The sequence below is a fragment of the Hermetia illucens genome, chromosome 3, assembly GCF_905115235.1.
Source record: "Hermetia illucens chromosome 3, iHerIll2.2.curated.20191125, whole genome shotgun sequence".
Taxonomy (NCBI): Eukaryota; Metazoa; Arthropoda; class Insecta; order Diptera; family Stratiomyidae; genus Hermetia; species Hermetia illucens.
The window spans coordinates 77,578,794-77,599,110 of record NC_051851.1 but is presented as its reverse complement, the minus strand read 5'-3'; the positions used below and the strand labels follow the sequence as shown (position 1 = coordinate 77,599,110).

The window sequence follows — 20,317 nt, the reverse complement described above, 5'->3', positions numbered from 1 at the left end:
TTCGGAAGTAGTTTTTTTAAGATGTAAAGTGCAGATGTAGGTTAGGGAATTTCTTTTAATTTTTTTGTTCGTCAACAAGACAAAGCTAACTTTGTCGGGTTTTTGACCATTTCCCGATAACTTACATATTATTTTTCAGTGTAATGTATTTTGTCATATCAATTATAGTTTGTTATTTATTAGAAAAAAACTTTGAGTGCCCACAGTGGCCATAATATTTATTCCATTTTTTTTTGTTAGATTATAAGATTGTTTTTTCATTCATTTTTTTCGATCTATATTATTACTGTGCATTTCTTTTTAAAAAAAATGATTTTGAAAATCAAAATAAAATGACCGTGTGAATAGATATTTGAGAGGATAATGGATGGACGCAAAGTTGTCAATCCAACCTGAGACTAATCGTAACATTTGGCATTTTCTTATTATGAAACTGGTTCTTAACACTTACTAAGAAATTGCCTACTATTGCCAACTAAATTTGGGGGTGGAAATATGTTACTCCTCCGTACTATAACTAGACTAATTTAATTTCTCTTGAAAAAAAAAAAACTAAAAATATGTCAAAAAAACAACTTTTCTCAAAATCCACAAGCTTTGTAGAGTTGACGCTGTTTCAGTATACCAATGAGCCCTTCAGAAGCCTTTATTGATTATAGGCTTCATCACTCTAGATATAGGTTACTTAAATAATCTCAAGACAGGGAAAGCTGTATGTAATGATGACACTGATCAAATTCATCCCACATATATTATCTTACGAAGGATGAACGCATCAACATATTCACTGCTTTTATTTTTCCATACAGCTCACTCGTTTCGGAAGGATATGGAAAAAGAAATTATCTGTCGATAACAGCGTAATACTGGTATAGTATATAACTCTCTGCCCCTCCATCTTCCCTCCTAGCTATTTTATTTAATTATATGGCCTAAATATGTGCTCGTGCGAACGTGAAACCACCCCAAGGATACACCTGCCATCTAGCATTCAATGAATTATTTTTCAACAGGAATTCTTGAATGTGTTACGCATACCTACAAAGATCGTTTATATAAGCTTAAAGGCCTATATGATGTTTTAATGTTGTTAATATACACCATCAGGGTGGTTTCTTTTCACAGGATGTTCTTTACGCACATACACGCTGCTTGTTTGGTTTCGCCACTACTCTTTAGATAGCCGTTGGAAAACGCCATATAAACCTACAGAGAACTGTTTCGAGAGAAAATGGAGGGTTGTTTGAAAACAAGAATCATCATTTGTTTTAGAGAAGAAATACAACCCCAGCTGCTTTCTAGAGTCCTTGTACAAACGTCCTTTATGTACCAATATATTCTCTTGGTCTTTCAACAATATTCAATAAGCTTTTTAGGGTGAATGCATTTAAAGCCTCAATAAGTCAGCGAAGGCTTAGAAACCGAAGAAAAATGCTTCCCACTCTTTGATGAGTGAATGAAGACTCTTCGAGGTTGAAGTGAATAATGAAAATGAAGCGACGCTTAATGGTTCTGTAAACGATTCCTTGGCTTTCATTTCCTTAAAAACTCACTTAACTTACCTTGACACAATGTACAGAGAACTTTTTATGATGGTGCTGTTGATTTTAGAATCCTTCTGAATGAAACGTGACTTTTAACATCCCACATGGTGTGTATAAAGGATGAGCCACAACGCAAAGTGCCTTTTCATGCCTTACATAATCAAACAACAAAGGATAACCCGTACGCTTACACCACATGTTTTACCGCATGTTCATATACGCTTTCCTGATTTTCGATACGATAATGATATCAAAGCGAACGTTAAGCATCCTCTTTCCCTAATATCCCCGATTCTGCGAGAATGAAAAATGTGGAATGATCCTAGGTTTGAACTCCATAAATTCTCTGAAAAACCGTTTAAACATTTTTATTATAGTTTTGTAAAAATGAAAGACGCCTAAACGTATGACAAGGTTAATTTTTTCGTTAATGGATATTCCTTTGGCGTTTCTCAAGCTCACTTAAAAGGAAACTTAATCGTAATTTTTTTCTAACTGAACAAAGTGCAAACCCCACTTCGCAACAAAAAAAAGTGTTATTGGCGAGAGCAAAGTTTAAATTGTCCATGAAACCTAACCTACCCTAGAAGATATACTCCTTCCCTCCTCCATCGGTAACTAATGTATATATGGCTAGGCATTTCCGGTTCATAGAAAATAAACTTAATCCGCCTTTTAACTTAGCTGTGTTCATGTTTCGACCTAAACAAATTCTATCTTGAGTTAAGCTACTATATGGCGGCCTGGCCTGATTACGCTTCAGGTTAAAGTTGCACAATTCGACAGATCACCACACGACCCCATCGCAGTAACGGCTAGAAACCATCTTCAGACAGGCCAAGGGGATATAGGACCGGGCTGAAGGTAAGCTCATCCAACTAACGAGAATCTGCTTACCTGCTGCTCATGTGTTAACAACAAACTGACCCGGCGGGGCTCTCAATTGAAAGAACAGCCCGGGGATTGTCCTCTCCGCACTGGAAAAGGTGCTAATAGGCTCCAAGGTGACCTTAGGCGACTTTATTTTCAAATACGACCCTTGCCCTGGTAGCTGGCCTAGCCAGAGTGGACATTTCTTGAACTACTCCTGGGACCAAGACATGAACTCAGCAAACAAAAATAAACAAGCCGAGAGACTGGAAGCTGTACGCTTCAGGTATGAAAGGTTCTGTGTATTTCTTTTATAAACACATTTGAGTGTGCATTTATCCCATTAGCACCTAGCACGTAATGTATGTATATATTAGGAGAGAATATCCACCTTCGCGAATTTGCAAAAAAACGACAAATTTGTTTGTAATAGTGCGATTTCCACCAAACTTGGTAGGATTATGCTCTAAATGATATTCTGCAAAATTTCTAGAAATGTCTAAGGGGGCTTTGCAGCCAATTACTACAAATTATAGTAATATACTATTATTAACATTATTTGAATAGATACCGGCATGGAGGGTATTTCAGAACCTAGGCCTCATATAATGGCAGCCTCTGAATTTTTTTCAGATTTTTGAGCTGGATAGTTTCTGAGAATGGGTCCGTTAAAGAAATCATCGCTTTCGACCCCCCGCGCTCCCCACTTCCCCATCGAATGTCAAAATTAGAACGGGCTTGGGAAAGTACTAACCTAAGTCTTTCTTTTGATACCCCACATGACTACATTTAAAGAAAAAAACTTACCCCTACATTTAATGAAAAAAACTTACCCCTCCTTTGTACGTATGAGGACCCCCCTTAAATTTGATGAAAAAAGATGTAACTCATTTTATGCGAGAGCGTTCACAGTTCCCAGCATTTCACCGAATTTGGTGTTAATCTTTATAACCGGACAGTAAACCGACTTTTATAAGGTTGTTTTTAAACAAATCCTTTAAAAACGGACGGTAAAAGGGCTCGCAAATATATCAGTCACCACCACTGGGGTTCTGCTCGAGAATCACAACCAGAAGGCCATATTCACCTATTCTTCGCAATCTTGGGATGAAAAGGACCTCGCTATATACTAGGCGATTATCGAAAAATATAACAAGCGCATAGGAAAAGAGCTAAAGGTGAAGCCCACTGCTTACAAACGTAATCGATCTCAAAACCAGGTCGAACAGCAACACAGGCGGAGCAGATTGTGCAAGGACTCGGACGCCAAACAACCTCAGCCATAGGTGAGCAGCCGGTTGACGAAGCACGAATTGCGAAACTCCTTTGCGGCGTACCTAGGAATCATTCATATACGGGGAGTGTTCGCAGACTTTGAAGGAGCGTTTAAATGTGCACCCTTCCAAAAGCTCTGTGATGTCGCCTAAAGAGCATGATGTTGATAAAACTTTAATTAAGTGCTAAGCTATGCTAATGTCCGGATAGCTCAGTGGTTAGAGCACTAGGCTGTCATACGGAAGGTCGCGGTTCAAATCTCATTAGTGGCAGTGGAATTTGCATCGTGATTTGACGTCGGATACCAGTCGACTCAGCTGTGAATGAGTACCTGAGTCAAATCAGGGTAATAATCTCGGGCGAGCGCAATGCTGACCACATTGCCTCCTAGTGTACCGTTACGGTCTTGAATGAAGTGCTCTAACACACTTCAAGGCCCTGATCCAATATGGATTGTTGCGCCAACGATTATTATTATTATTATTATGCTAATGCAAAGATTGCGGTGTGCTGCAATGGGTATCGATCGCTATACAACGAAGGCGACGAAAAGCTGCTCTCAAGGAGGTATGCGACCGCCACTTCTGTGGAGTATGTCGATCGACTCACCACAATGCGAACTGCAAAATTTGCCAATACACGTTCAAGCTTATGCGGATGACGTGGCTTCGCTAGTTGTTGGTCAAGATCTCGCAACAGTAAATGGAAATACACAATATACCGTTGATTTGATTGGTACCTCACACATAAAGTTTCTGTTAATCCAAATAAAGCTATAATGGTATTATTTACAAAAAGGAAAAAACTGAATCGACTTTGCCTTCCAGAGATGAAGGGTACAACCCTTCAACTCCCGGAAGAAGTGAAATATCTGCGAGTTATTTTAGATAAGAAGCTTCTTTGGATGTAGAGGTAAAGATGAAACGAGCTCTCACAGCTTATGGGCTGTGTAGGCGGCCCTTTGGCTCGACATGGGGACTTAGACCTTAGGTAGTAGTGTGGATATTTTTTTTTTTTTGTGCGTACACGGAGGTGGAAAATCTTAGAAAGACACGTCCGCCGCAGCTCCAATACCACAAATACTGCCTCATCTGATGTGGTTCTAAAAGCACTGCAAATCCTCAAAGCCATCCGCCGGTAAACCGAGTTCACCTGCTTCCGTCTCTGAGAGTTTGCAAGCGCCTCTGCCCACACGGGCGACGAGTAGAGCAGGATGGAGCGCACCACTCCAGCTAGCACCAACCTCCGGCAATGTTTCGGTCCACCAATATTTGGCAACATTTTTGCAAGTGCCGTGGTGGCACTGGCTGCCTTTTGGCAAGCATACTCTAGGTGTTCCCTAAAACTCAATTTGGTGTCAATTATTACCCCCAGGTATTTGATAGCCGGCTTTGATACGACCGTATGTCCACCGACCTCCACTTTTACAGTGTTATTTTTCCTGCGTTTCGTTATCAAGACCGCTTCCGTTTTCGCGTCCGCCAAGGTCAGTCCGGCCTTTTCTAGCCAGGACTTTACCGCTCTCACTGTTTCCGTTGCGTAAACCTCCACATCTTCTGGGTGTTTTGCTGCAACAACCACAGCTAGGTCATCAGCAAAGCCGACAATCGTAGTCCCTTCTGGGACGGGAAGAGCAAGCACTCCATTATACATGATATTCCACAACAGGGGACCAAGTACCGATCCCTGTGGTACCCCGGCTGTGACAAAGTAGTGTGATATATGTTGCTATTACTAGGCCGATGTACATTTATGCATCAGTGTGCAGTGTGGTAGGTTAAGATCATATAAAACTGTTTTGACTATAAACTAGCCACACTGCAAAGAAGTGTGAGTCTGAGTATCACCGGTGCCATTAGTATGATATCCGGCATAACTCTAAATGCATTACTCAATTTGCAGCCCTGGGATTTGTTTATTCAGAGCATTGCAATGAAAGCAGTTCATTCGATTAGATCTATGGGTGAACAATGGACTTGGGGCACAGACCATTGGATCCAGTTTTCGCAATGCCTTCTAATTCTCGGATCCCCATCTATTTGGTAGAAGACATGAATATATCTTGAAACGAAGTAAAAATTCAGACGAACCAGAAGAATGCGTGCCAGGATATAGTAATATTTTCTACACCAATAGCTCAAAAGGAGAACGGGGTTTTGGAGCAGGAATCTACTTCTTAAATAAAAATGAGAAGTGGCTTTTTCCGTTGGGACAGTATACGACAGTCTTTCAAGCTGAAGTTTATCCGATCCTAAGGGCAGTAACCTAGAAGATTCACGAGCGATTGAAGGGCAGACGCATCGCAATCTCTAGTGATAGTCAAGCTGCATTGATGGCGCTGAACAGTCCTTTGATCACTTCAAAAATCGCTCAGGAATGTAAAATCGATTGAACTCTGTTTCTAGGTACAAACATCTCTGGGTAACCCGGTCATTGTGATGTAGAGGGAAGTAAAAAAAGTTTCAATTTCCCCCGTACTCGAACCAGAACCAGCAATTGGAGTGTCAGTAGCATTGGCTAATGCCGCTATCAAATACTGGGAACAAGCTTGCCATAAATACAGGTAGTTAAGCCTTAAACGCACCAAACTGTTAAACGCACCAAACTTTTCCTGTCAGAACTAAACAAACATAAGGGTAAATTTATCCTGTCGGAAAGTAGAAAGAATTGCAGAGGTAACATATTGTGGGCAGGTCATAATTCACTTGCTGGGCATATTTACAGAATAGGAATTCTCCAAGATGATACGTGTCCATCCTGTAATGAAGACGGAACATTTTCTAAGTGGGTGCCCCGCCTATGGACGCATCAGACATCAGATTTTTGGTGCTGATGTGTTACAACTGCAGCGGGTAGCATCACATTCAATAACGAAAATCCTGCGATTCGTAAATGAATCCGGGATATTAGACAGGGCAACTGAGTACCATGGACTAGAGTCTGAGTGCTCGGAAGCTTCGCCTCTCCTCCACCTCAAACACACACACACACACTCACGTGCTGGTAGATGGCTAGACTGTCAGAGATGGTAACTGAACATTTCCTGGACGGCAAAGGGGTACAGAGAGGATTCATCCCTTGCTTCGATTCCTCTCAGATGATCCGTGGGTTTCACTTTATGGCCTACCAGAACAAATTCTCCAGCTACTTTCTCGGTTCGTTCGCCGCTAAGAGCAGTGACGCCTGTGAGGGCGTAAACCTCAAAGACATCCCACACCACGAGATCCCCAGGAGACCAATCATTCGCAACTGGTTACCAAAGATCCCAATCCAATTAATTACCAATCCAAGCCCTTTCAAAACCTCAAAATTCCCATAGACCACCATGTTATCAAGGAGAACAAACCCCAGGCGAACATCCGCGTAGCACTGTGGCACTAATACAAGAGCCCTAAAACAGAAGAGGCGGAATAATCGAAGGGCTCGAAAGCAAATAATAATAATCGTTGGCACAACAATCCATATTGGATCAGGGCCTTGAAGTGTGTTAGAGCACTTCATTCAAGACCGTAACGGTACACTAGGAGGCAATGTGGTCAGCAAATATTATAAGTTATTCCACATCACAAGAGATGCCGATCAGAACAGACTTAGCATATGTATCCTCGCTAGGAAGAGCCTGCATACTATCTTGTGTCCGGATTTGAGGTGCAGCGACTTAGCCGTGATCAAACTGGAGCAGACCGGAGCGAAGTATATCTCCTCAGCTTACATGGCTCATGACCCATCCGCAATCGCGACAACGAAAGACAACCTGCTGGTTGACTGCGACGCTCATGGAAGACATATGCTTTGGGCAGCTCGGAAATCAACGGAAACGGTGAGTCATTCTATAATTTTTTTATTATTATTGCGGTGTGAACCAGGAGCAGTACACCAACCTTCCATTTTTATAGCTCGGAGAACTGTGACGGTTGAGAGGAGGTCCTTGATATTACCTTACTCACCGACAATGGGATTCTAACGGTGGAGAGCTGGACAGTGTCTGTTCAGTGATCCTTCTCAGATCAAGTTTGGAAACGCTCCAGTCTACATCCCTACGCAAAGGTCTCCAATCCTTTTAGAGACTACAGGAGGATCGATTGAAGGAAGTTTGGTCAAATTACCAAGAGCAAACTCTGCGGTGCGCAAATTGGTAAGATTGGGACGACAGACGGACGAAGGCTCTGGAAAAATCATTTGGTACCGTTTCCAAAGTCTCGTGAACTGCCTCAGGAAGCTGACTAGGTACGGCGACGGATCAAAGATGGTCTGTAGGGGCAGCGCGAAGGTTTTCTCGAATACATACAGTTTATCCGAGTCGTTTGGTATTCCAGGTTTCGCCAATGTTTTCCAAGCGAGAGTACTGGCAATACTGGATGCCTGCCGTTGGCTGACGCATGATCCGTGTCTCAAACGTAACATATCGATTCTGACCGACAGTCAAGCGGTCATTAAGACCTTGTACTCCGTGACGGCTTCTGGCAGGCTGGTGGCCCAGGGCAGAAACGCGCTGAAGAGTCTGAGTAGCACGCTCAAGGTCACCCTCCTCTGGGTCTCCGGTTATAGGAAAAGAGAGGGGAATAAGTGGGTTGACGGATTAGCCAGGCGAGACTCTACCCTTGGCAGTCCTTCGGCGAGTTCAGTTTGTGTCCTGCTGGCGACTATCAAGGGCGGAATCCACTCGCACTACTTAACAACTACGAATTTCAGACGATTTGGCCCGCTTAAAACAAAACTCGATCGCGAGAGTTCTTGTGCCAGACACGTGCAAATGCGTACAAATAACGGTGGTCTGCCCCAGATTCGGCATACCTTACAATTCGCAGTTGCGGAAAAGAGGGGAAACCTTCAGGCACTTCCTTTGCGATCGCCCAGCTTTAGCTAGAGTCATACTACGGACGCAAAATAAGCCATTCTTTAGGGACCTTAAAAATATTACTAGCAACAGGGTGAAACAGCTGCTTTGCTTCGTGAATACTACGGGCTGGCTCTGAAAATCTGAGTCAACTTTACTCTGTCCCCTTGCTCTCATAAGAGCAGTCACGGAGTTTGTGGCATCAAAATGGCACACAAGTGCTCTAATTAGGCTCCTCGGAGCGTCCACTGATACCTACCTACCCTACTAGCATCAAATACAGCCCCGGGGTCAAACCACAGCAAGAATGCATGCTCTATGCATCTCCAGCAACTCCGGGAAATTCAAAACAAAGATGAGATTGCATCTCCGATGTGTTCCGATATGCCACTCCTGCAACTAGAATCACTTTTGTATTGCGGGGCACTTACGGCTGTCAGATTGCACCGTTAGAAGATTCGCTTTCGCATTATTGGTTTGAGTGACCAACGAAATCCACCGTGGATTCACTAAGGCAGGACATTGGTAGACTGCTTCAGATCAGCACTGGCAACGCTAGCAGACGGGTGAGAAATATAGTGCAGAAGATTTACAGAAACTATGCCATCCTCAGTGAAACACCCGTAGTTGAAATTCTGGACACACTGAAGCAGAAATTTTGTGTCATATGCAGTCGGCTACGGTGGTATGGCAGAAGTCACTCCAGACGTGTCCACAATGCACGACAGAGGGTCCCGACAGTACAGTTTTTGGTGACGGAACCGAGAGAATATTGGGGTGGACTTTGCGGGTTACCCGCCCAGCATGCTGAGTGGATCACCGCCGAAGACACCCGCCATGCCAATACGTCTTGCATGAATTTGACTGGTGTTACCGAAGAGGAAGTTCGACGAGCCATAAACAGCTCAAAGAACTGGAAGGGTCCAGGTCCGGATCGGGTGTAGAATTTCTGGTAAAAAAAAATCTACCAGCGTACATAGTCGGTTGCCACATAGCATAAATCAGGTCATTAATCGACTGGAGGAATTTCCACCCTTCCTCACATCGGGAATTACCTATCTTCTTCCTAAAAAAAGATAAAATGCAGGACCCCGCGGATGCAAGACCGATTACTCGCTTACGAACCCTTAACAAATTCATATCGTCCATTAGTGGAAGAATCAATGCGCACCTCGAGGCTAACAACATTCCGTTCGAGGTGCAGCAGGGCTGCTGAGTCGGGTCAAGGGGTTGCAAAAAGCGACTCGTTATCGACTCGGTAGTTGAGGGACAAGCAACTAGAGACCAAACAACCCTCTTTAGTAGCTATATCGATTATGCCAAGGCTTTCGATTTCCTACGTCTGTATCGCATTCCGCATCCGAAACTAATAAAGTTTTTGGCAACAGTCATGCAAGGGTGGCATACCACCTTGTCAGTGCCTTCATCTGACGGTGTTAATACCTCACAGCCTATCCGTATACGGAGAAGCATCTTCCAGGGGGACTCGTTGAGTCCCCTTTGTTTTGTATGGCACTGAACCCCCTTTCATGGCTACTGAATAATGCTAGGAGGCATGATTTCGCAATGAAATACGGCCTACGTACTAAGTGTGAGCTGACACACTTAATGTACTTAGATGACATCAAGTTGTATGCCAGTACTGACGATCATCTTAAAAGTGGGTTACGAATAGTAGAAACGTTCAGTCGTGATATTCGGATGGAGTTTGGATTAGACAAGTGTCGAATCCAAGCCATTCGCAAAGGTCATCACAAGCCGCATGCCGGACAAAGCCCCATGCTCGAGTTAGTGATCTGAAGGATGCTCTGCTGTCCGAATTCCAGCGACGTGTAAAGCTGGTGTTGAAATCGCATCTCTTGGGAAGAATAAAATAAGCGCATTGAATGCATTCGCTATCCCTTCGCTTGCTTAAGCAATTGGAATATTGCGGTGGACGAAGACCGATTTCTAAGATCCCCAGCGGCAGATACGGACTACAATGTCCAAATTCCGAATGCATCATCCAAACTCTGCTGTGGAGCGGATGAACCTGTCTCGTGACATCGGAAGTAGGGACGTGGTTGACGTGGCGTATGCGTTTATTTTTTCATCAAAGAGCAGGCAAATCCCTTGCATGCGGCAGTCTATAAGGCAGGCTGTGAACTGCATCCACTTAACTTGAAGGATCGATCTTTCAATCCTCTGAGTCGGATGAACTGGGACCAAGAGCGGATTGATGAATGGAAGTCGAAGGCAATGCACGGTAAACACGTGAATTATCTTTGCAGCCATTCGTCGATTTGCATTTTCCTAACAGATAGCTGTGTGCTGGGACGGAAGCATTCATGTGTGCCATTCAGGATGGCGTGGTCGCCACCCGAGTTTATAAAAAGCTCAGCATGAAAGAGCGGGTGGAGAACGACCAGTGCAGAATGTGTGGTTCGGCGTTAGAGACGTTCGTTTCTGGCTGCACTGTTATGACACCGGTCCAATACACCACCAGGCATAATGCCATAGTGGTGCATGTAAGGTATATACAAGCATGGGTCGATTACGGAAACATGTCCGGTTTACCTATATGAACCGCAAGCAGTACTTGCTTATAGCATGTATTGGGACCGCCAAGTTCTTACTGGTCGCAACATATCACACAACAAGCCTGACGTCCGGGTCGCTCCGCATATATTATTAATGTAGCTATCCACCGCAATAGCAACATTGAACGCAAATACGTGATGGAGAAGAAAATAAACTATGTGCCAATGGCTCGGGAATTCAAAGAAATTTGGCGTCACGAGCGAGTGGTTGTAGTTCCCATAATATTGTCAGCTACAGGTATTGTATTGTACCTAAATTCCTCACGGCTCAACTCACATACTGTGGTTCAAACCATGCAGAAGTACATCATTGCATACGTGCTCGATGTTGTGGGGAGTTCTCAACGAATTCTCCCACTAACCTTCCGCTGGCCACCACCACCAGCGCCCCTTTAGTTTTTAAGTAGATAGAATCATTCGAGACTAAATGCTTGGCACTTAGTGCTAGTATTAAGTCAAATCCGGCATCTGCCGAGATTGTGACAACTCGAAAATAATAAAAATCGTTGGTGCAACAATCCAATTGGATCAGGGCCTTGAAGTTTGTTAGAGCACTTCATTCAAGACCGTAACGGTACACTGCAGGATTACAGCAGCCTATAGGAGGCAATGTGGTCAGCATTGCGCTCGCCCGAGATTATTACCTTGATTTCACTCAGGTAGTCATTCACAGCTGAGTCGGATGGTATCAAATAACTTTATCGAATATATATAGATACCGCAAGGGACTACCGCAATTTTTTTCAGATTTTTCGGTTGGGTTCTTTCTGAGAACGATGGTTTCAAGTAGCTGTCCTTTTGCGGACACGTGCACTTGCCCTCTTTGCAACTAATGTCAAGCCTAATATCTGCTTCGAAATCGAGGCCTTTCATTTGATAGCTCACATGACTCTATTCGGTGAAAAAAATGTACATCCCCTTTTAAGTTCAATGTACAGCAATGTATTTCCCCGCATACGCAGGGGTTCACAGTTCCCACTTTTCGAGAAAATTTCAGGTCAATCGGTGCAGTCGTTTCTGGGAAAAGTGCGTATGACAGATAGACAGACACTAAAGTAATTTTAATAAGGTTTTGTTTTACACACTTCCATCAATTCGGGTCAAACCCATCAATTAACACATAATGTAACTTAACTAGCCTCTTTCAACCGCAGCCGAGATATCTTTAATTTATTAGGTTCGTTACATTAATATTCATTACTTACTCATTTCACCATATCTCACCATTAAGGAGTAATAAAATCTTTCCAACATATGAAGTTCTTTCTTTCAATCTAATGAAATTTTATATTTCTAGAAGCTCCGAACTAATAATATTTTCGTACTGATTATTGCCACAGCGGCAAACTATAAGAACCATTTCAGGACATTCCCACCACTATCAAAGCGAGAGGACACAAAGTCGATAACTATGGTGAAGTTTTTATATAATGTCTTCAACAACAACTTTCTAGAGTAGATTCACTTGCTACCCTTTTCGAATTATCTTCTCCAACCCCTGCAAGGTCCTGTACTTATGTATATTCGCTGCATTTGTAGATAGTTCAGTGAGCATATCACAGTGGCTGCTTTGGCCATTCTCTTCTGATGAGATCATTCACCATTAAAACTTGGAACATGAACTATGGCCTTCTGAGAAAATTCTTCAAGGATGCTTACACGATTGATGTGGGTACTTTATATGTCTTTGGCGTTCAGAAACTGGAAAGAGTAATGAGTATGGGAATTCAATAATGGAGATATCTGGCATGTTATCCCAGCAACGTCGACGGTCTGAAGTGATGTTAATGTTTATCAGGAATGGTTTGGAGCAAAACTTTCCGTACCGCAAGTTACCACGGCAGTGAACATTAAAGGTGCATATTTCTCCGAGCCATAATTTCCCGAAACATAAACATTACCACTGTTCATGTTCGCGAGTACTCACACCTGAATAAATTCAAATCACCTCAAGCTTTCATTAACAATTCCAAATAGAGCCTCGTCTTCTCCAAAGTTCCATTACAATTACCCTCTTCCCCAAATGTCCTCGTTCCTTTCCAGGATCATTATGCCTGCCCACACTCCACCGATATATTATATGTTGTATGATACATGCCGAAATCTGTCCTAAATTCCACTTAGCGTGTGTACAACAAAAACTGAAACAGTCAAGCAATCAATGATCCTGGCACTCAGCCAAAAATCAAGTATGAAATAATGTTTGTCCTGCTAAGTTTATTTGCCCGGGAAGAGTTGGTGAAACTACACTTGGCCTAAAGTGTCACAAGAAGTGGAATGATTGTCCACTTCGCGATTTCTTCTGGGCCAAGTCCTGTTTTTTATGGTCGAAAAACTGAAATAAAATGACGCCGACGTTGGAGTAATATTGGCAAACGCAAATAATTTTTCAGGGTACACACGCAATCACTCCGAAAGCCCACAATTAAGTTTGGGGGACGTAGTAAGGAATCAGAAATTAGTTTTCGTACAAAACAAGGATTTTTCCTCTGGCAAATGAATAAATAATCTACGCATGGATGTATAGGGGCCGTAGTTTCTAGTAATTTAAACAAAAACGATTACATTTTGTTACTAATGGCTAATTTGCGCCCATTCAGAATCCATAAGAATTCAGTAAATTAAAGAAATGTCCAACAGGGGGTGATTGGAAAAGATTAATCGTCAGCTTTTCGGTAGAACCAAGAAACGATGAAATTATTATCAATCTTACAACAGAATATCCGAAAGCTATCGGGAAATGTTGATTACCTACCAATTCCTACATCAAAATACCAACATACAAACATACTTTTAAATATTCAAATTGTAAAACGAAAGCTTACACAAATCATTGAAATTCAAATTACTCTTACTGTTTGCGTGACCGATCCTAAGTCTTTAATTTTCTTAGCGATAACATGACATGTTGCTATTCAATCAAATGCATGAGCCCAACACGGGCTGAAATCACACCCCCAACATGATAGGGAGGTCTACACGTGTGGGTTTGTGTGAAAACGATTCCTCATGTGTTCATGTGAAATATTAGGTCGAACTTTCCACCAGGTAAATTCGACTGAAGTGACTGACACTTTTGAAATTGGAGAACATCCATAGATGGGGGTCATATATCCATTTCAACACAAAGTGAGGATATATGGACGAGTGTATATAGACAATTGTATCTGAAGCACATTGTGCAGCCTCCCTGAAACGGATACCTGGTAGGAATTAGATCATTTAGGCAGCTGGATATCTGGAAAAAATTATGCCGTTCCCGAGGTATCGTTTTATTGCTTCCATCAATTAATTTTCGGAAATTCTTGTGGTTTGCATAGATAAAAAGTTTTGGGTGCACGGCTGCTTGATTTGTTTAGTATTCTATAACATCCGTTGAAACGACGAATATATTCTAGGAACGCACGACCACAGCTGGATATTATTTAACAAGCACAAAGAAGATCACAATTAAAATAGATTCAATAAATAGATTTGAGAAATTTAAAAAAAAATTGAAAGTACACCAAGAAAAATAAAATCAACCCTTATCTGAGCACTAATCACTTACAATAGGCAGCAATTTCCCATTTCAGCTATGCTTATATGCTTTCCATAACCTGTCTGGAGTTGCCAAATCTCCCATCAGGCACGTCCCTCGGCGCAGACAAGGGAATGCTCGGAGGATGCAAAAAATTGAACACGCATCCGGGGATGTACGTGAATGCGAACTCTTACCTAGGCCGGGTAGGTGGAAACAAAAGCGCGCCCGTGGAGAAAAATGGGCTATGGAAGGGATATTCAGAAATAAATCCAAACATGGAAGAGCAGGAAGGAAATAAAGTTACGGTGCAGGGTTTTGGAAATTCAGTACCATCGCTTTTGCAAGTCGGCAAGCAGGCTCCCGCCCGTCCACATCCAACGACTGCAGTGCCTCAGTAGGAGGAACCTTGGCTACAGTGATATCAAGCACATGGGAGGGAAAAGAACTGGTTCCAACGACAATCCCGTTCAGACGAAACTCGATTCTTCGCCGCCCCGCGGTCAAAACGCTACCCTAAAGACGAGCACAAACTAAGAACATAGCGTAAGCGGGCGTTTTTATGAAATCAACCGTTTCTTTCAAACTGGGCATATCGCAAACGTAGCATAGCGTACCGCAGATGAGCGTAATTTGAACCACCGCTTGGTTTGAATTTTTACGCTCATAGAAACCGACAGTCGTGATTGATTTGATTAGAAGTGAAGATGGATAGTGAAGTGTTAAGAACCAATATCGGCATGCTTTAGACAGAACCGAAAAGACAATCTGGTTCTGCTACATCAACATCATCACTTGCTGCAAAATTTATGTATGGCTACTTAATGTCAACTAATCAGTCAATTAATGCCTTCAAAAACAGAGGGAAATATCTCTAAGCGAGTTCCTTTGGGTGACAACTCTGAGGATCTAGCTATTTTGTAAACGCAAAGCGAACTTTCATCACCCACCGATCAGCCTGTCGACTCTGAAATTAAAACTGGAATACAATTTCAGCAATGATACTGGGAAAAGAATACCAAAGGTTGGAAGGCAGCTAACGAGCACTAGAGATGATCTGTTTGGAAGATAAACAAGTCGGGAAACCGGAAGCTGAACGCTTCAGGTACGACAGGTTTTGTGAATTTCTTAGTACGTAGCACGTAATATATCCATATATTATGTGAGAGTATCCACTTTCGGGTGATATTGACAATCATAGTCTTCAATTTTCAAAGAAGCAACAACTTTGACGTATTACACAACTTTGTTAGTAATAGTGCGATTTCCACCAAACTTGGTAAGATCATGCTCTACCTTATAGCCTACATCACTCGTGGTGCTAGGATGTACTTAAGAGGGTTTTGCAGCCAATTAATAAAAATTATAGTAACATACTATTATTAATATTATTTGAACAGATATCGGTATGGAAGGTGTTTCGGGGCCCAGGCACCATATAGTGGCAGCCTCCTGATTTTTTTTCTGATTTTTCGGTTGGATAATTTCTGAGAATGATCACTTTCAACCACCCGCACTCCCCACCTTTCCAACAAATGTCAAAACTAAGACCAGCTTCGAAAAGTACTAATCAAGACCTTTAATTTGATACCCCACATGACCATATTAGATGAAAAAAAAAATTTACACCCCCATTTTGCATGTATGGGGACCCCCCTTAAATTCGACGTAACAGGACCTAACTATGCGTGAGCGTTCACAGTTCCTACCTTTGTCAATCGCTATAACCATCTCCGAGAAAAATGCATGTGACGGACAGACAGACGGTAAACCGATTTTAATAAGGTTTTGTGTTTACACCTATTATAACTTTTTTAGTAATAGTGCGATTTCCACCAAACTTGGTAGGATCATGCCCTATGTGAAAGCCTCCATTACTGCAATTTTGTGGTGCGAGGATGAACTTAAGGGAGGTTGTACAGTTATTTACTAAAAATTATAGTAATGTACCATTATTAACTTTATTTGAAAGGATATCGGTATGTATGGTATTTTGGAGCCTAGGCACTATACAGTGACAGCCTCTGGATTTTTTTCAGATTTTTTAATTGAGTAGTTCCTGAGAATGGGTCCGTGAAAGAGACGATCACTTTTGGCCCCCGCACTCCCCACCTTGCCAACAAATGTCGAAGCTTCGGAAAGTACGAATTGATACCTTTCACGTGATACCCCACATGACTATACCTGGTAAAAAAACATTACAACCCCCTTTTGCATGTATGGAGACCCGATCTCCTCCTCCCCCTTAAATTTAACGTAAAGGGATTTAACTCACCGTATGCGCAAGCGTTCACAGTACCCACCTTTCCAAATTTGGTGTCAATCACTATAACCGTCTCCAAAAAAATGTGTGTGACACCAGACAGACAGTAAACCGAACAAAACGTATATGAGATGAGGTCTAAAATGTCATTCTGAAACACTCAGAACAGATCTCAACACCTGCACCATCACCCTCTCCTTGAGTTTCTTTTGATGATTCTGCTTTTTCTGCAGACAGGGTTTTAAATTTTCATAAATATTGACATCGTCACTTTAATTTATGTGTGCATTTATATAATGTAAAATTAAATGTCATCATCATCATCAACGGCGCAACAACCGATATCCGGTCTAGGCCTGCCACCAATTCGATATCCCTAAAAGCAGTCTGGCGTCCTAACCTATGCCATCGCTCCATCTTAGGCAGGGTCTGCCTGGTCTTCTTTCTTTACCATAGATATTATATTTCCTTTATAGGCTTTGCGGGCTGGATCATCCTCATCCATATGGATTAAGTGACCCGCCCACCGTAACCTATTGGGCCGGATTTTATCCAGAACCGGACGGTCATGGTATCGCTCATAGATTTCGTCGTTATGTAGGCTACGGAACCGTCCATCCTCATGTAGGGGGCCAGAAAATTAAATGTGCCTGCCTTAAAGTTACAATAAATCTTTCTTCTCGTGAAATTGGTTCGTGAAAGTTTGCTCTCTGCTTTGTAATATCTCCGTCAAACGTTTCGGGAGATATTCTGGCAAATTCATAAAATTTATCTGAGTAACTTCGAAGTTTTCGATATAAATGATGAAATTCTCCACATTTTTTCCGTAATTTATTAATCTCAAGTACGTTGATTCTCTTCTTTTTGACAAAAAACTTTCTTTTTAAAGAAAGTATAACAAAAATTAACGATGTCTTAATTTAACTTTTAAACAAGTAAGCTTGCCATATTGAATTCTTTTTCACTACTGTCCTATACGTCCTCAATCTGCCAATTTTACGCTCCATTGCGGTTACGCTTTTATTGAATAATATACGCTGCGCTACTTTCCGCAACGCTTTTAGTCTGCGCAGGACCTTTGTAGGAAGTGTGTGGCGAGAGTATACGATAAAAAAGAAACCTTGACGCCAAATCAACCGAGCGTTGTTGGAGGCAGCAATCAATCATGAGCTACATTTATCGCACTGGTACCTACCGAGGTCCCGGAATCACAAGAGATGCATCTGTAGTAATTGCAAGGGCAGGAGCCCTAGGGTGTTGCAAAAAACCAAAAGCTTCCACCATCATTAAACGTAATTTTAAATACATATGTCCTCCAGAGTTCCTGACGGGAGACCTTGTGGCTGTCCAAGTCTCACTGGAAGCCGGAGGGAAGCTTCAGAAGAGGCAGTCGTGGTATCGGACTACTTCCTATGAGGCGACATCCGGACTCCAGATGATCAAGCCGCTTGACTGTCACGCACTGTAAAAGGAGGACGCTACCACGTCTCGTCAGCTGCGATGCCAACATCCATCACGAAATATGGGAAAGCAGCGAAACCAATCGAAGAGGAGAGTTAGCTTCCTGTATTTATTATTAGCTATAATATAATTTAGAAACATAAAACATAGAGAACATTATAACATTCGTGACCAGCACCAGACAAGAGGTGCTAAACTAACTTTAGGGAATACTCTGATGAATGGACTAGTCAGTAAGTGGAGGGTGTCGAATGAGCATTCTGTATTGGATCGCAGAATAATTAGATTCAGCATTGAGGGCAACTCTGAAGTAAAAAGAATAATAAGGAATCCAAGGACAACGGATTAATACTCCTATGCAACACACCTGGCACTTTCATGGCTCACTTTCAAGGGGCGGTGATATCAGGAGAAAACACTGGTGGGAGGCTCTAATAAAGTCGTCATTGACGCGTATGAGACCAGCTGTCCAGCTAAGACAGTTAAGTCCTCAATGGTGTACCTTGGTGGAACAAAAACCTAGGCAGAATGAGAACAAAGGTGCGAAAACTCTTCAACCGAACGAAACAAGGACTGGAAGAGGTACAAAAATACACTGACGGTATACAGCAACGCGATAAGCAAAGCAAAACGAAAGAGCTTCAGGGAATTCTGAGAAAAAATCGAACAAACCACAGAAGCATCAGGACTATATAAAACTATAGACAAAGACATGGCGATATCTTCTGTCTGTCTGAAGAAGGAGAATGGCCCATTTACCGAGAATGAGAACGACAAAGCACACCTGCTACTCAGAACCCATTTCCCGGGGCCCTACCCCACGCCGGAGAGCAACAAGATTCTGCCTGATACCACGACGACACATAAAAGGGGAAAAAGGAAAAACTGAAAACTAGCAAAAGAAACGCGCTCTGAAGATAGGGTAAGGTGAACATTGGAAACCTTGGAACCGTGGTATTTTCCCAGCACTACTCCAGAGAGGCCTATAAATCATCTTAGAGTCTCTTCTAAGGGTGATAAGGAGCAGCAGAGCCATCGTTCGTACTCAAAACAGCGGGGAAGGTAATATACAACTATATTAGAATTAACGTTCTAATGCGTAATGCCCCATATCAATGTCAACACGCTTACAGGACAATCAAGCGAAACTGTTTTGTTTGCGTTTTTGGATATCGAAGGAGCATTTGATAACACATCCCACTAAGAGATACACGATAATCCTCAAGGGAGTGAAAAACATCCTGGCTTTCTTCACCATCACTTACGTGGAGTATGGTAGTGGATGAATTCCTGGACGAACTAACAAATACCAGAATACAAGTGCAAGGTTACGCTGACGACATTGTTTTGATAAGGTTACTAGTGCAGGAAGACAGGACTGCGTATCAATCACGCCAAAAATACCATAGCGTCTTTCACTAAGACGCGTAAGCTTGGTCACTGAAGACAATAAGGTTACATGGCGAGGAAGTGAAACGAGAAACAGAGGTGAAATATTTGGGAATTACACTAGACCAAAAATTATTCTAGAAAACGCATGTCGAAAACACTTGTCGGAAAGCTACAAAGGCTCTGATGACTTGCAGGTCCATAGCAGGAAAAATCGGGTTGCACCTCGAAGATACTACCTTGGATATACACTGCAATGGTGAGGCCAATGATTACCTATGGGGCGGAAATCTGGTTAGAAAGAACTGAACTCAACACACAAGCCACGGAGTTGCACAAACTCCAAAGACTGGCATGTGCATCAGTGAGGTAATGAGGACATGCCTTAGAGATCCTTCTGGGATTAACTCCTCTCTTTCTGCACATATAGATGTAGGTGAGTAGAACAATCTTCAGGATGGCGGGGAGTATCAGCGAGGCGAGAAGCTGCATAAATCGAGGGAAGATTGATTTTCTTTCTAGGTTGTACTCCGAATTATTGATACCACCAACAACAAGGTTTCTCTTCGATAAGAATTT

The 20,317-nt window shown here is 42.4% G+C and overlaps 2 protein-coding genes across 19 annotated transcripts in view; one reads left to right on the top strand and one right to left on the bottom strand.

Annotated features, from left to right (window-relative positions):
- LOC119651126 overlaps positions 1 to 928 on the top strand; it is a 43,977-nt gene extending 43,049 nt beyond the window's left edge. The window contains exon 3 of the mRNA XM_038054521.1: positions 810 to 928. Coding sequence (XP_037910449.1) covers positions 810 to 856 — 47 coding nt within the window. The 3' untranslated portion in view covers positions 857 to 928. The remainder of the gene's footprint in view (positions 1 to 809) is intronic.
- Positions 1 to 20,317, bottom strand: part of LOC119651124 — a 413,254-nt gene that overhangs the window by 369,069 nt on the left and 23,868 nt on the right. The window lies entirely within an intron of this gene.